This window comes from Electrophorus electricus, chromosome 19 (assembly GCF_013358815.1).
Source record: "Electrophorus electricus isolate fEleEle1 chromosome 19, fEleEle1.pri, whole genome shotgun sequence".
Taxonomy (NCBI): Eukaryota; Metazoa; Chordata; class Actinopteri; order Gymnotiformes; family Gymnotidae; genus Electrophorus; species Electrophorus electricus.
The window spans coordinates 12978727-12994355 of NC_049553.1; the positions used below are offsets into that span (position 1 = coordinate 12978727).

Here is a 15629-nt window from a genome sequence, read left to right on the forward strand (position 1 = left end):
TATCGTTGTTTAAGACCTTATGTATTTTGTACTTCTAGGTATCAGCATTCATCCCTGTATTCTACAGTACTGTAGTTCACTGGTATGTTGGACTATAACCTGCTGTACTGTACTAGGCTATTCTTTGAGTAAATGACACAGCACTTTTGTAAGTCGCTGTAGAGAAGAGCGTCTGCTAAATGCCATAAATGTAATGTAATGTAAATGATGACTGTGCTGACTGTTGGTGGTGACTGTTGTGGTTGTGACTGTCGTGATGACTGTGGTAGTGACTGCTGATGACTGTGATAGTGATGACTGTGTTGGTGATGACTGTGTTGGTGATGACTGTGGTGCTGATGACTGTGTTGGTGATGACTGTGGTGCTGATGACTGTGTTGGTGATGACTGTGGTAGTGATGACTGATAGTGATGACTGTGGTGCTGATGACTGTGTTGGTGATGACTATGGTGGTGATGACTGTGGTGGTGATGACTGTGGTAGTGATGACTGTGGTAGTGATGACTGTGGTGCTGATGACTGTGTTGGTGATGACTGTGGTGCTGATGACTGTGTTGGTGATGATTGTGGTAGTGATGACTGATAGTGATGACTGTGGTAGTGATGACTGATAGTGATGACTGTGGTGGTGATGACTGATAGTGATGACTGTGGTGGTGATGACTGTGATAGTGATGACTGTGGTAGTGATGACTGTGGTGGTGATGACTGTGGTAGTGATGACTGTGGTGGTGATGACTGTGATGGTGATGACTGTGGTAGTGATGACTGATAGTGATGACTGTGGTGGTGATGACTGTGATAGTGATGACTGTGGTAGTGATGACTGTGGTAGTGATGACTGTGTTGCTGATGACTGTGGTGCTGATGACTGTGTTGGTGATGACTGTGGTAGTGATGACTGATAGTGATGACTGTGGTGGTGGTGACTGTGGTAGTGATGACTGTGGTGGTGATGACTGTGGTGGTGATGACTGTGGTAGTGATGACTGTGTTGGTGATGACTGTGGTGGTGGTGACTGTGGTAGTGATGACTGTGGTGGTGATGACTGTGGTGGTGATGACTGTGGTAGTGATGACTGTGTTGGTGATGACTGTGGTGGTGGTGACTGTGGTAGTGATGACTGTGGTGGTGATGACTGTGGTGGTGATGACTGTGGTAGTGATGACTGTGTTGGTGATGACTGTGGTGGTGGTGACTGTGGTAGTGATGACTGGTGGTGGTGACTGTGGTAGTGATGACTGTGGTGGTGATGACTGTGGTGGTGATGACTGTGGTAGTGATGACTGTGGTAGTGATGACTGTGTTGGTGATGACTGTGGTGGTATTGACTGTGGTAGTGATGACTGTGGTGGTGATGACTGTGGTGGTGATGACTGTGGTAGTGATGACTGTGTTGGTGATGACTGTGGTGGTGATGACTGTTGGTTGTGACTGTGGTGGTTGTGACTGTCGTGATGACTCTGGTGGTGGCTGCACTGTATCTGCACTGTGTCTGCACTTTGGCTGTGCTGTTGGCTGCGTGAAAGCAAGCCCCACATCAACCCCAGCTGTTGTCCGCGCTGCAGTGCAGGACAGCTGAACACGCGGAGTGAAGCGCTAACTGCCCTCGCGGGCAAGCGCAAGCGGACAGACGTCCACGAGAATGTGGCGGTGCATGACACGGGACACCATCCTCGACACCCAGAGAGTGCCACCACGTTCCGTTTCCCTCCCCTGGACAGACCACAGACGGTCAGCTCGGAGCGCGTTCTCCCTAGCATGACAAAAGCAATGTTGTGCAGCAGTACGTTGCTAGCTACGCACGTGAGTTCTGCCCAGGGAGATATCTCGGGGTCCTTTCTCCCAAACACACTGCAGCCACAATGTCAACACAGGCCATTATTCAGAAGAACAGCGGCTGAACAGATAGGGGGAAGTAGTGCGTGTAATTGGAAATATTCAGCACATCCAGCCGACGTCCCGTTCGGAGCCCGGCTGCAGAGTGGGATACTGCGGTCATGAGGTGAACGGGAGGCAGGGCTCCTGTAAACAAGCCCCGCGCTGCGTGAAAATCTCCATTACGGCATCTTCGTTACAGGTCGTCGGGGAGGCGCACGCGACCCCGGCCAGAGCCGGATCCTCCGCTTCGCGCGCCAGGCATAATTCAGCGCTTTCCCTGAGCGCGCCGGGGCACAGGAGCACCGTTCCCCGAGCGTGAATATGAAACGCACGTATCGGCAGGGGCGGGGGAGGGGTATCGGCAGGGGCCTGTTCCCGGGCGCCCGCAGAGAGCATCGGCAGGGCGCGGAGTGGAGGAGCGGTGCCTAATGAAGTGAACAGGCCCAAGGATCCAGCAATTTGTCAGCGGTTTAATGGCAGTGCGGGCCACAGCCTGCTCCTTCAATCAAGACGCAAGTGATCTGGAGGTCCCGGGGGAGAGAGCGAGGTGGCGTTTGTCTTAGTGTCGTGACACAGCGCGAGACCCTTTCATCCTGCATTGACAGCCACACGAGACCTTTCGTCCTGCATCGACTGCGATGCCCCTGCCCTTTGCCGACGTGGTGTCTGGGCGGGCCGGCCAGGCTGTCTCCCGGGCCTGACCGCGTGCCGTCTCCTCTGGAGACCTGTGGTGCAGCGGTCTGTAATGGACTCCCATTCTGGCAATTCCGCTTCACCTCCTGGTGATGAAGGGGGGTTAATCTTCCTGTTTTCAGATGTGGTTCTGTTTTCCTGCTAGCTTAATTTAAGGACTCATTAAAATGGATTTAACCAGTTCACGCTCCCCCTCACCATGCACTTCTCCTCGTGTGCCCTGCGTTGTCGGTAGTAAGGGTTGCTTGTCTCCCTGGCATTTTAAGCAGAGCGGGTCCTTCCCAGGTGTCCTCCCAAATCCCGGGTGTCCTCCCAAATGCCTGTGGAGGCTTTTATGGGGATCCTCACCTCTCTCGCTCTCGCGCACCCTGCAGGAGGCGCAGGGAGGGATCTAAGTGAGTGGCGGCACACCACTGCCCCGGCATTCAAATGGAAATGACTAGGGGATGCTCACTGGCCTCTGGAATCCCCACAGATGAGCCTGTCAAGTGCTGAGCCTCTATGAAAAGCCATTTGAGAGTGAGAAGGAGAGAAAGAGAGGGTGCGACAAGCAAACAGAGAGAGAAAGCGCTCGGCCTAAACTCGGCTGGGCCTCTTTTTGATGCGTTTGTCTGGAACGTATGCGGGGTCGCATTGACGTTTCCAACCTCCCTGCGATCATGCAGAACCAACACTGTTGGCTTGTTCATAAAGACACACACACACACACACACACACACACACACACACACACACACACACACATCCATTGCTCTGCTGAGAGGAAGGGGGAGTATAGTTCCTTATTTGAATAGCTGCTAATGTGAACAGGAAGTGAATATTCCCTTGGCGCTTGCTCTCTTGCCTTCTCAAAGCAGCATCACACGATCACATGTCGTCATGGTGGTTGTGTGTGTGTGTGTGTGTGTGTGTGTGTGTGCGTGTATTGGGGAGGTGGGTGGGCAGATATTGGCTTTTTACCATGGGCCGACGTCTAATTTATGATAATGCAAGCGCCGGGTTGAAGACTTGGGGCTTGGGGTCGGGCCAGCATTGATCTGCGACCACGTGAGCTGCATGCTGTCAATAATTAATCTAAACTTATTTAATTGGACATTTATTTGAATTTAGTGCCACCTGATTAGAGCGCACAAGAGATTGATTGTCACTCAGAAGCGATTTGCCGTTTATCAGAGTCGTTAATTCCTAGTGCAGACCGCGTGGTCGCGGCGTCCGGGCGTCGCGTCGGACAGAAGATGCCGCGCAGCCGTATCGGACAGCTGACGCGCCCGGCCGCCAAGTGCCTCTGGAGCCCACCGCCTTTTCCACGGACCCATGCTGTCGCTGAAATGCCACCGCATGGGCATCGTTTGTCACGCACCTCTCCTGCGAGGCCGCCATCCGGGCGCAGGCGCCAGCTCTTGCCTGTGAAACCCGCGAGTGCCGGCAGGACCCGGCGGTGGTCCGCTAACGCGTGCGTTTCGTTACCAGGCGCCCGTTCAGTCATGGCCCACGCTAAGTTATGGCGCACTGTTTACCTACATTAATATGATGGATCTTGCATCGTGCCGGGCTGCTTTTTGATTCCCGGCATGGAGAGGGGAAAGGAAGGGATGAGGCCCGTCGGAGCTCTTTAGGAAGGTAAAGTGACAGGCGTGAAATAGGCTGCGCGGAGTGGTGTGCCAGCGTTTATTGATGGCATAATAATAACATTAATAACAAAAACATCATCCGCGGGCTGACTTCAAAGGGCGCCTTTCCCGAATCTCCGCCTGCGTCCGTGACTGCCGTCCTGGGAACGGCGCGATGGGGAGGATGAATTAAGTATCTTTTGAAGTCAAGAAAGTTTGAAGTCTTTGGAGATGAGAAATTAGTCAGCGTTCTGTTTCAGCATCCACACGCTTGTTCACGCTGGGTTAGGACGGATAGAGCGATGGTTTGCAAGTAAATGATACTTAACAGTAAAATGTCACAGGTGTGATTTATTATCAGTCCCGAGCAATGCACCTAAACACATTTCCACCACACTGTGGAATTGACACTCGTGTGTTATTCTTGCAAACTGCTATATCAGTGCGTTTTAATGCTGATATCACAGGGGCTGGTTTTGGAAACCCAGACTTTGAGAGTGATACATATATTCCTATGCATTCAGTGTCCTCCTTTATTTTTGATTGATTCTTCCATTAACAGCTTTGAGAAAAATGTGCGTGAAGTTCTGTTTGGTGTACATCTGTCGGGCCTGCGTCCTGTTCTCCAGCACGACTGCAGGAGTCCTTTAGAGCACAGCGGTATTCAGTATGGGCTGAAACTCTGCTGCCTTGTGGCACTGCTCACTGTACCCATCACTTTGAGCATCACTCTGGAAATTCAAAATTGCTTTTTGAAGTCTTAATGGCCAGACTTGGCCTGCTGTGCTTTGCAGTAAATCTAATAGAAACACTCGTTGGTTGGAGCAGCAACATGTGTTGACGTAGCGAGAGACTACACAGTCTCTTAGTGCAGGATTTGAGTCGCACTAGTAGAATTTGCCCACACCTTATGGCACACTGATGGTTAATAGATAATAAGATTACTCTCTTTATTGTACTGTACAGATAAACGGTACAGAGTTTTATAGGTGTAAATATTAGGGTGTACCTACAGTCATGCAGAAGTACACCTTCCCTAAAATAAGATTTGTGGGGTAACGCCGTAGTGTGTGGTGCGGGGTAACTCCGTAGTGTGTGGTGCGGGGTAAGGCCGTAGTGTGTGGTGCGGGGTAACTCCATAGTGTGTGGTGTGGGGTAAGGCCGTAGTGTGTGGTACTGTGCCCTGTGAAGTGGCCTATATTCAGGCATGCTTGCAGTGACGTGCGCTCCTTTGAATCCCTGCTCGATTTGAGTGGTGACTTTCACCTCCGCTAGTTCTGCTGTGCAGCGGCACATCCATCCGCTAAATGCTAACTCTGTGCCGTTTCTTTTTTTCCCCTTAGTAACCGAGCAGAATGATCAGCGAACTCCGCTCAAATACCACAGCCCGCACCGCAACGATAAATTAAAATGGTCCCCCTTATTTAAGAGCGCAGAATGGGAGTTGAATTCCTCAGCATATTTATTCTTTATTTACTTCTACAGTCGGAGGTTCCCGGCAGCATGGGGGAGGCTTGGGGTTTCTGTATTCCTAAAAGAGCGCGTCGATTGTTCACCGCTGCGCACACCAGAGAGATTTAAAAAGGCAAGCGGCGCCGAGTGGACAGAGCGGGGCTGTCGCTGACGGGTCGTGAAGTCGAGCAGAGTAGAATCTCGTCGATCCTGGCCCTGCATTGTCAGGCCGTGGTGTCCAATCCACTCTGCGATGGCGCTCAGAACAGCTTCTTGTCCATTGTTTGGAATTTTTTTTGGGGGGGGGGGGCCTGCCAGACCACGGCTCGAAATCGCAGACCAGAGGACGTGCCGCGGACCGGGGCGATGCGATTGGTGGGAACTGGAGGCTAATGCCGGCCCGGTTCCCTTTCTCACCTGGGGCCCCTTTGAAGCAAGCCTGAATGTCCCAGTGGCCCCACTCTTCCTTGCACACAAAAGCACAGTGCAGGCATGCGCTAATGCCTCTGTAATCAATGACCCACAGACTGGCATGGTGAAGGCAGGCAGCCAGGGAGGCCCGTACCGAGGGTCCGGCGCGCGAGAGATGGGGCCTTCACGCCTGCGGACTCCAGACCCCCCCCTTTAATCCCCGTGGCGGAGCTGCTCTATCAAGTAGGCATCACCGGCACAGAGCACCGCAAATCCCAGCGGCACTCGGCTGATAACCGTGCGAGGATGTAGCTTACGGTTATCAGACCCCAAAGCTGCCGTCTGTGATCCCACCTCCCGCTAATCCAGACGACTCAACTGCAGGCCGTGTTGGGGCCAATTTATTATTGTGCCCAATTTATTATTGTGCCATTGTGCCAAAAGAAGTGAAACTTTTTTTTTTCCTGTCTAAATAAGAATATGTAGGGTACGAAATGATTTGATATATTAATTACACACAAACAAAATCCCAGACATTGTCACGAGCAGTGTTGAATTACCCCTTCTAGTGTTCATTTGTATCATGCTGTATGTGTTAATTCAGTACTGTTTTTTAGTGTGTATCAGCAGTAACTGGTCGATTGTTATTCAGCGTGCATCCGTCTAAGTCTGCACACTGGTACGGAAGGCGGCCAGTTTTACACGCCTTACATGCAGTGCTGTATCGTCATGCCTTTCAGTACTGCATTCCTCCAAACAGTCCTGACTGTTGCGACTGTCCCGAGCCAAAACGGGAACAGCCAATCCCTAGCCCAGCTCCCATGGCTAGCACAGCTAGCGCTGCTCACCAGGGCAGAATCTGATGGTGGGTTTTTTTCTTTTTTCCTGTAAGACTCTTTTAATGCAGCGTGAAGCTCTCTCCAGTGGAAATAGAGGTGACCCCACTTCTGGCAGGCACTCGATCAGCTTACCATGTTATTGCCATCACGGTTCCCATTTGCGCCGGAGAGGAGGAGGAGCCCTGTCGGGGGAGGAGTCGCGGGGGTACGAGCGTGGGCACCACCAGGCACCGTGGAAGACCCGTGTGCAAATGGAAGGAGACGTGGGAGAAGCGCCGGGACGGAGAGATTTGATTTCACGCCGCTTTAGCCTTTGGGAATAGGAAGACCCATGGGTCTCATCAACAGGCCCCGTTAAAAGCGCTGAAACTCTTCTACCCAGCAGGCCTAGCACCGCGTATTAGAGGTTTAAAGACAAACCGCAAATGGGGATGGGCAGATGGCCGTGGATTGAACTTAGAGCGGTTGCCAGGGATTGATACCAAAACTCCGCATTTTGATGTGTGTTTAGGTGATTCAGTATGGGAACAAGAGCCTGGTTTAAAGTGAAATTCACATTTCTACACAAATATAGACAGTAACTCGAGAGGACTATAGTTTACAATATTTTAGATAAGATTTGTCAAAAATGATTACAAATGACACTTTTATTAAGCTCAGGGCTGAAAATTGCATACCTATCCAGGCTGTTCCGTTGCGACACGTTCAGCATGTCGCCACATCCACATTCAGCGGTCAGCTTTCCCGTACCTCAACAGGTCACTTTCAGACGGGTGACCATCAACTTCATCGGACCACGCTGCAATTGTCTCGTCATGCGCTCGGGTGAAGTTTGACTCAGTCTCCAGCACTATGGCCTTGAGATTTCTCTGAGCACATAAAACATCTGATCTGTGGACAAACACTGGCAAAATCATGAAATGCGCCGCTGTCACGGTGGCCGTAACTACGATTTAGGATACTGGGGACATGCCGTAGTTCTCTCCTTTTTATCCATCACATATCTGGAACAATAAACAACAGATCAAACTTTGCACATAAGAACTCCTCCGTACTTTAGTCCTCGAAGCATCCATTGTGACTGATCTTTTGCTTAAAGGCACGTAGGGCTCCCGTGAGCCGCCAGAATCCAGCTCCCAGTGTAGTGTCAGGGCTCCTCACTTAACCAGTGGGAATGATGGCATCAGACACTTTTGGCATTGAAGCCCATTAATCAGTCACAGTGTCTTGTTTTATTGATTGCTATTGTTACCCCAAGTAATTAAAGTGTAGCAAGCTCATTTTCAGTAGACATTCTGGGTTACGGCATTGTCGGTATAAAAACCTTTTGACTGAAGCAGAGCTTCATTTCGTGTTTGTTTGGCAGTGCGCTAAAACATCTTGCATCTGTGGACAAAAGAAAGGGAAAAAAGAAGAAAAAACTTGTTTTAAAATGATTTAGATTCCCTGTTTTAAACTGAACCTGATTTCTGGTAACGAGCCATTTAGCCTTTGTTTTGGAAGGTGTGCCTACAAGGAGCTCTTTATGAAGCTTGTTTCTTAAATACACACTGACTTCCTACCTGCGGGGTATGTTCAGCACTGTGAGAGTTTTACTGTCTGAGCGTGCAGCCTGTTGGACGGGACTGCGCAACAAGTGTTATATATCACACGTTACGTATGCAATATATGAATATGCATGAGGAGAAATGGAACCTGCCTGTAGTTTAAATTTTCATGGTGAATCTCGCACACTCTTCCCAAATAGTGGGAGAACCAGTGAAGGGTCCTTGTAAACTGTTCAAATTCAGCTCCACGCAAATATTTGTTTTTAAGCGAGTCCTCCTCATCGTTACTAAAAGAGTGAAATGACTCTCGAGCATTTCAGCAGTTCCAAAATTATTAGTTACAGAACCCCCATTTCACAGCTCCTCTTGCTGGTTTCCTTTTTGCTGACTTTCTGTATCCTGCTCTACCTCTACCTGTCTATATGATTCTCTCTCTCTCTCTTTCTCTCTCTAGGTTTGTGTGTGTGTGTGTGTGTGTGTGTAGGAGTATGTGTGTAGGAGTGTGTGTGGGTGTGTGGGGGGGTTGGGTGTGGGTGTAGGAGTGTGTCTGTTGTGAGTGTGTCTGTTGTGAGTGAGTGTGAGTGTGTGTGAGTGTGTGTGTGTGTGTGTGTGTGTAGGAGTATGTGTGTAGGAGTGTGTGCGGGTGTGTGGGGGGGTTGGGTGTGGGTGTAGGAGTGTGTCTGTGAGTGTGTCTGTTGTGAGTGTGTGTGAGTGTGAGTGTGTGTGTGTGTGTGTGTGTGTGTGTGTGTGTGTGTGTGTGTGTGTGTGTGTGTGTGTGTGTGTGTGTGATGTGGACTAGAGGGCAGCGCGGTAGGGGGCACCAGCCTGTTTTTGCTGATCATGCCCTTTTCTGCCTGCGTTGGCATTTCTGGCCAGAACTCAGTGAGGAACTTTCATCTGCACCACCCATGATGATTCATGTGCTGTGTGAGCTCCAGCGAAGACCGTGGTGGGCAGCGTTTGTCCAGAGTGTAACATCTTTGTTTTTATCCTTTAACTTCTCTCAAAGCCGTGTCTGCGTTGTCGTTGTAGTATCATGTCTAGATGTGCCTTAGCCTGCTGCACATGATGCTCGGCAGCTGAAGGGACAGAAGTGATGAACTGAACCTGCCCACTGACCTCCAGTGGAATGGCAGCTCTGTCCCAACCACTCTCACCGTTACCAACAAAAGGACATTTCAGGTTAGCTTCGCGGCTGGGAGCTTGCCAGTGGGGGGGTATATGATAAAGGAAAGCCCCTGGCCCTATGCCCTAGCAACCCCTCCGCCCAAGTCATTACTGCAGGAATGTGTGCTGCCCCGTGGGGGCTTTCGGCTGTAGTTTCTATGGCGCCTTGGAGCTGAAGGGGCCTCACAGTGGTGCAGTGACTGGCAGTGCGTGCCAAATCTCAACCAGGCCAAGAGCGCGTGCACACACACACACGCACACGCGCACACACACACACACACACACACACACACACACACACGCACACACACACACACACACACACACACACAGGGGGAAGGCCTAGCAGAAATGTAGACTGCAGTACTGGGAATGCTAGAAGACTAGAAGACTTCACACACACACACACATATAGAAATACAGTTCATCACCCCTGAAATAAAACTTTTCATTAGCAACTCTGATGCAAAGCTGGGAAAATAGTCTCTCTAATGCCCTACGAACACACACACACACACACACGCGCGCGCTTGCGACATGCACATTCATGTCGGCAGATGGTTACCTTGCCAGCAGACCTGAGGTGGTGTCTGTTCAGTGGGAACAGTAAGCGGCACTGCATGAGCATGGCTCTCTTGACCTGTTTGGGTGCCCACAAAATCCATCTGTGTGACCTGATCTCTGCCGTGAGCCTCCCAGAAGCCTGAAGGCCCACCTCCCTTCCGGAATTCCTCCCTCCTTTACTAATGAGCTCCAAACTGTGGGGGTACTAGAACATCTGTAACTGTATTGCACCTATAGCTGGGTGTAGACAGGTTTGTGACAGGTAAACCATACAGAATCTAATGGTAACTCAATTAAATTAAGACTTAAAATAAGACGTGACTCTGGTAGCAGTTACAGACAGGAGATGCAGAAGAATAAACATTTCTCCCAGACTCATTCACATATCAACAGAATAAATTACACCAAGGCTACTTTGGTTTGAAAAGAATATCAGCCAGAAGCGATGGTGTCATGTTCATTCTGACCTTCAATAAAACTAGACACACTGTTAATGCAGTATTGAGTTTCCCAGTGTCATAAAGCTCCCATTAAGTAACAGCTAACTAAAGTGCTGGTCTTTTAACTGTGGCGTGAGCAGATGAGATGTAATCATCCGGCCACTCGTCTCTCCGAGGGCAGGATGGGCCTTTTAAATGGCTGGCCTCACCGATTTCAAAAACAATTTGGGAAAAAAAATGTTTTGCTATAGATGCCGTGGCATGAGACAGCTTGCTCGCTGGTGGCAGCTCCAGAGCGCTTCGTCCCCACATATTCCTACACATTCCCACACGTTCCACACACCTCCCCAAATATTCCCAAACATTCTCACGCGTCCACCCATGTCCGCTGACTTCTGAGCTGTCTCTGAAGTGATCTTTCCACCAGTTGGAATCAGGTATAATCATCATAACTGCACAGAATCAGTAGGTTTCCAGACCACACATACAAAAACACTGAAAAACACAGAAACTTCCTGTGTGACGGATTTACACCCGGATTTGTTCTGCCATCGGTGGACCAGTGAATGCCGCCTCTTCATATGAGACTGCAAATATTTTGGCTCAGGCACACAGAGCTCTGTGTGTGTGTGTGTGTGTGTGTGTGTGTGTGTGTGTGTGTGTGCGTGTCTGTCTTCCATCAGTGTGCACTGAGTGCTGATTCTTCAGGTAACATGTGCACTGCAAGCCGATGCTTTTCTTTGTGTAAGGGTCTGACTTGACTTCTCGTCCGTGGGGTGGGGTGTAATGACTGGTCTTTCTTTGTGCGTTTCACGGATCCTTTCTTTCTCTCTCTCTCTCTCTCCCTTTTCCAACCTCCTCTCTTCTGTGTGTCAGAGCGATAAAAGCAGCTAAAATTCCATTTGCAGTCATCTCATAAAAAGCCTTCCGTTCTAATGTCCTCTCTGAGGGTGGAAGGGCTCGACCGGAGCTGCTGCCCGACGTGATGGTTTACACGGACTGTGGTCCTTTTTTCTTCGCTCCTTCCTGGCAACGCTCTCGTCCCCCTCTCTCTCCGAACGCGTTAAAGACTGGACGAGAGGAGACGGGGACGAGGGGACGAGAGCGCTTCTTTCAGAAATGCTCCGCTGCCTCTGTTGCCGTGGCGTCGACGCTGTCACTTTCTCCGAAGTTGACAAAGAGCAAACACGACCGTCACGATGCCTGGGCTCCTTTTCTCCCTTCCCAATTTCCTTTGCGTGATGCTCTTCTCGCTCTCTCTTTAAAATGAAACGTCCCATCGCTCTCATTCTGGTGATGTTTGCAGTTTGGACATCTGGGCTAACTGTATCGCCAACAGACCCCACTGCTGCCTAAAACAACCGCAGTCGTACCGATTGCTACCTGCGCCTCCCTTATCACCTATTGATCATAATCATAGCTTCTTTATTCTAGCCTCTTTATTGATCATAATCATATCCTAGACTTACAGTCCTAATCAGAAATGTTTTCTCTAGAAGCTTTTGAATAACTACAGTGACCACACTAATATGTCCACTGTGTGTGTTTACTACAGTGACCACACTAATATGTCCATTATGTGTGTTTACTACAGTGACCACACTAATATGTCCACTGTGTGTTTACTACAGTGAGCACACTAATATGTCCACTATGTGTGTTTACTACAGTGACCACACTAATATGTCCACTGTGTGTGTTTACTACAGTGACCACACTATGTCCACTATGTGTGTGTTTACTACAGTGAGCACACTAATATGTCCACTGTGTGTTTACTACAGTGACCACACTAATATGTCCACTATGTGTGTGTTTACTAGTGACCACACTAATATGTCCACTGTGTTTACTACAGTGACCACACTAATATGTCCACTGTGTGTTTACTACAGTGACCACACTAATATGTCCACTGTGTGTGTTTACTACAGTGAACACACTAATATGTCCACTATGTGTGTGTTTACTACAGTGACCACACTAATATGTCCAGTGTTTACTACAGTGACCACACTAATATGTCCAGTGTGTTTACTACAGTGAACACACTAATATGTCCACTATGTGTGTGTTTACTAGTGACCACACTCATATGTCCACTATGTGTGTGTTTACTACAGTGAACACACCAATATGTCCACTGTGTGTTTACTACAGTGAACACACTATGTCCACTGTAGTAAACACACACATAGTGAACACACTAATATGTCCACTATGTGTGTGTTTACTAGTGAACACACTATGTCCACTATGTGTGTTTACTACAGTGACCACACTAATATGTCCACTATGTGTGTGTTTACTACAGTGAACACACTATGTCCACTGTGTTTAGTACAGTGAACACACTAATATGTCCACTATGTGTGTGTTTACTACAGTGAACACACTAATATGTCCACTGTGTTTACTACAGTGAACACACTAATATGTCCACTGTGTGTTTACTACAGTGAACACACTAATATTTCCACTGTGTGTGTTTACTACAGTGAACACACTAATATGTCCACTGTGTGTGTTTACTACAGTGAGCACACTCATATGTCCACTATGTGTGTGTTTACTACAGTGAACACAATATGTCCACTGTAGTAAACACACAGTGAACACACTAATATGTCCACTGTGTTTACTACAGTGAACACACTAATATGTCTACTATGTGTGTTTACTACAGTGTGTGTGCGCGCGCTGGTCTTGCCGCATTTTTGGCATCGTTGAGTGATCTGTTATTGATTTGGATGCTGGTGTTTGCTCTCTGGTCTTCAGGCCTAGGAGTTCAGGAAGTGCCTTCAGCACTTTTATTCCTGGAGTGAGGTTTGTATTATTATCTGCCCACTTTACAGTGCAGAGATCATTAGCAACACGGAGCGCACTGGAGACTTGGGCACAGCAGTGGGATGGAGTGTGTGCTGTGTGGGTAGCTGGCGTTGAAAACTCGGCTGTCCAGCAGGGCTAGTTCCGTGCCCTGGGAGAACTCTGGTGTACACAGCACTGTGTTGTTGAGATGCTTCAGTGTGTGTGTGTGTGTGTGTCTGTGTGAGAGAGAGCGACAACACACACAGAACAAAACGAGCCGGAGATAATGAAAACGCTGTTTTCAATAAAAAGCAAACAGCACCGCAGAGTGGGAGTTGCATATGAGTTGTAAGTTTAGTGCTCAAGGTCTGATTCCTTCCTCCTCCAGTAGGGGGAATAACCCGTCCAGGGCAGACGTACCGTATTCCCACTGGGTGTGCTGAGCTTGTGGGCGCAGCCTAATCGGTGCGGCCAGTGTTAAACTGCTGCGGACGAGTACTGAGACTTTGACGCGGCCTTACTTGTGATTCCGCCTGTGTCCTTTAGGGCAGTATTCAGCCCTCTTCCGGAGTCTCTTTCCCTTTTAAGCAGTTTGCAGAATGCCTATGGGGCTGCTGACCGCCATCTATAATGTATGAGTTTTGTACTTCAGGAATTTTCTCCAAGTCTTGCCGAGCAGTCTGAGACATGCATACATTTATGGAGTCAAAGACAAACACACAGACGGACAGACACACTCAAATACACACACAGACACACACACTCACACACACACACACACAGTGCCTTATGAGGAATCGAGCTCACACACATTCTTTCTCTACCTTCCTCCTCCAGTGAAATTCCACACCTGCGGTCGAGCTGGACGCGTGCTCTTTGAATGCAGTCAGCCGGCGGACTTCCGGATCGAGACGGATGGCGAGGAGCTGGCACTCCGGGTGCTCCGCCCAGCCTCCTCGGCCCCGCCCTCCTCTCCACTGCTCCTCACAGCGCGGGACATCTCCACCCTGGAGCAGTGGGAAGCCGAGGTCAGGCTCCTCCCTTCAGGAGCCCACAAGTCTCAGGTACTGCAGCACCAAAAAAATGTTACTGTTCCGCTCAAAGGATGCCGTAAGCCAGTAACACTTCAACACTTGTTTATTTTTGACCACTTAGTTCTACTAGAAGGTGGAATGTGCAGATGATTCCAATAAGACACAGATGTCTCAGTGAAGTTAGGTGCTGAGGTCAGGAGGTCAGGAGGTCTGGCATGCCAGTTGAACCCACAGATGTGAGATGAGGTTGAGGTCAGATCCCTGTGCAAGCCAGTGAAGTTCACTAGAGCTACTGGTCTGATTTGTGCCATGGGACCCACCCCACCGCTACTAGCTGCTCTGGCATCGTGTATCGAGGCAGGTTGTGTTTTCCGGGTGCCTGCCAAGCCCGGCCCGGTCCACGGCACTGCCAGGCCCTGCCGTGCGTTTCACGACTCCAGAGAGGGCCTTTCCAGCACTGCACAGGTCAGCGGCTTCACGCTACCTCCACTTCTGCCCAACCTCTGGCAGTAGCGGCGATTGTGGCGGCCGAAACCAGGACCGCACACCTCGCTACTTCGATCACGGAGCCGTTTCCCGGCCGAGCTGGGACGGTTCAGACACCGCAGAGTCGCTTGCGGCTGACGGACGGGCTCGCTGGAAAGGTGCCATCCTGTGACAGTGATGCATCACGGAGCTCACCAGAGCGTCCCTGTCTAGTGCCAGGGCTCGCCTACACTGCTCCCCGTGCAGACTTAATGCCTGTGTCAGCAGCGGCTGTGTCTGGAACAGCAGCAGACATTGATCACAAGGTGCAGCCGCACACCTCTAGAGTCGCGCGAACACAGAAGACTAGAATAGCAATGCATCACGCCAAGTTGTTTGTCTCTGTAGATCCAAAAAGCAAAGCAGCTATTAAGTTTCTCCTCAGGGACAAATCTGCAGATGGCGAAGTTCCAGGATGAATTTCATGGGAAAGTGGCGTGTCTGTGGTCTCCGCCGAGGTCTGCAGGGGATGGGCTGGTTTGTTCAGAACCAGCATCTCTGGCCCAGTTGACCACAGCCAAGACCATTCAACTGCATCGTGGTGCTGAGAAGGAAAACCCTTTGCCCAATCGCAAATGTCTTTGCTAACTTTTCCTTGAAGCATTGAGTAATGTATCAGGTGTGATAAGAGTGACTTTTTGGTGTTATTTTTGTAC

The 15629-nt window shown here is 49.7% G+C and overlaps 1 protein-coding gene across 1 annotated transcript in view; it reads left to right on the top strand.

Moving 5' to 3' along the window:
- The window catches only part of LOC113585510 (cadherin-2-like), a 73259-nt gene that overhangs the window by 31132 nt on the left and 26498 nt on the right, over positions 1-15629 (top strand). Inside the window, exon 3 of the mRNA XM_035536589.1 lies at positions 14252-14478. Within this exon, the coding sequence (XP_035392482.1) occupies positions 14252-14478 (227 nt within the window). The remainder of the gene's footprint in view (positions 1-14251; positions 14479-15629) is intronic.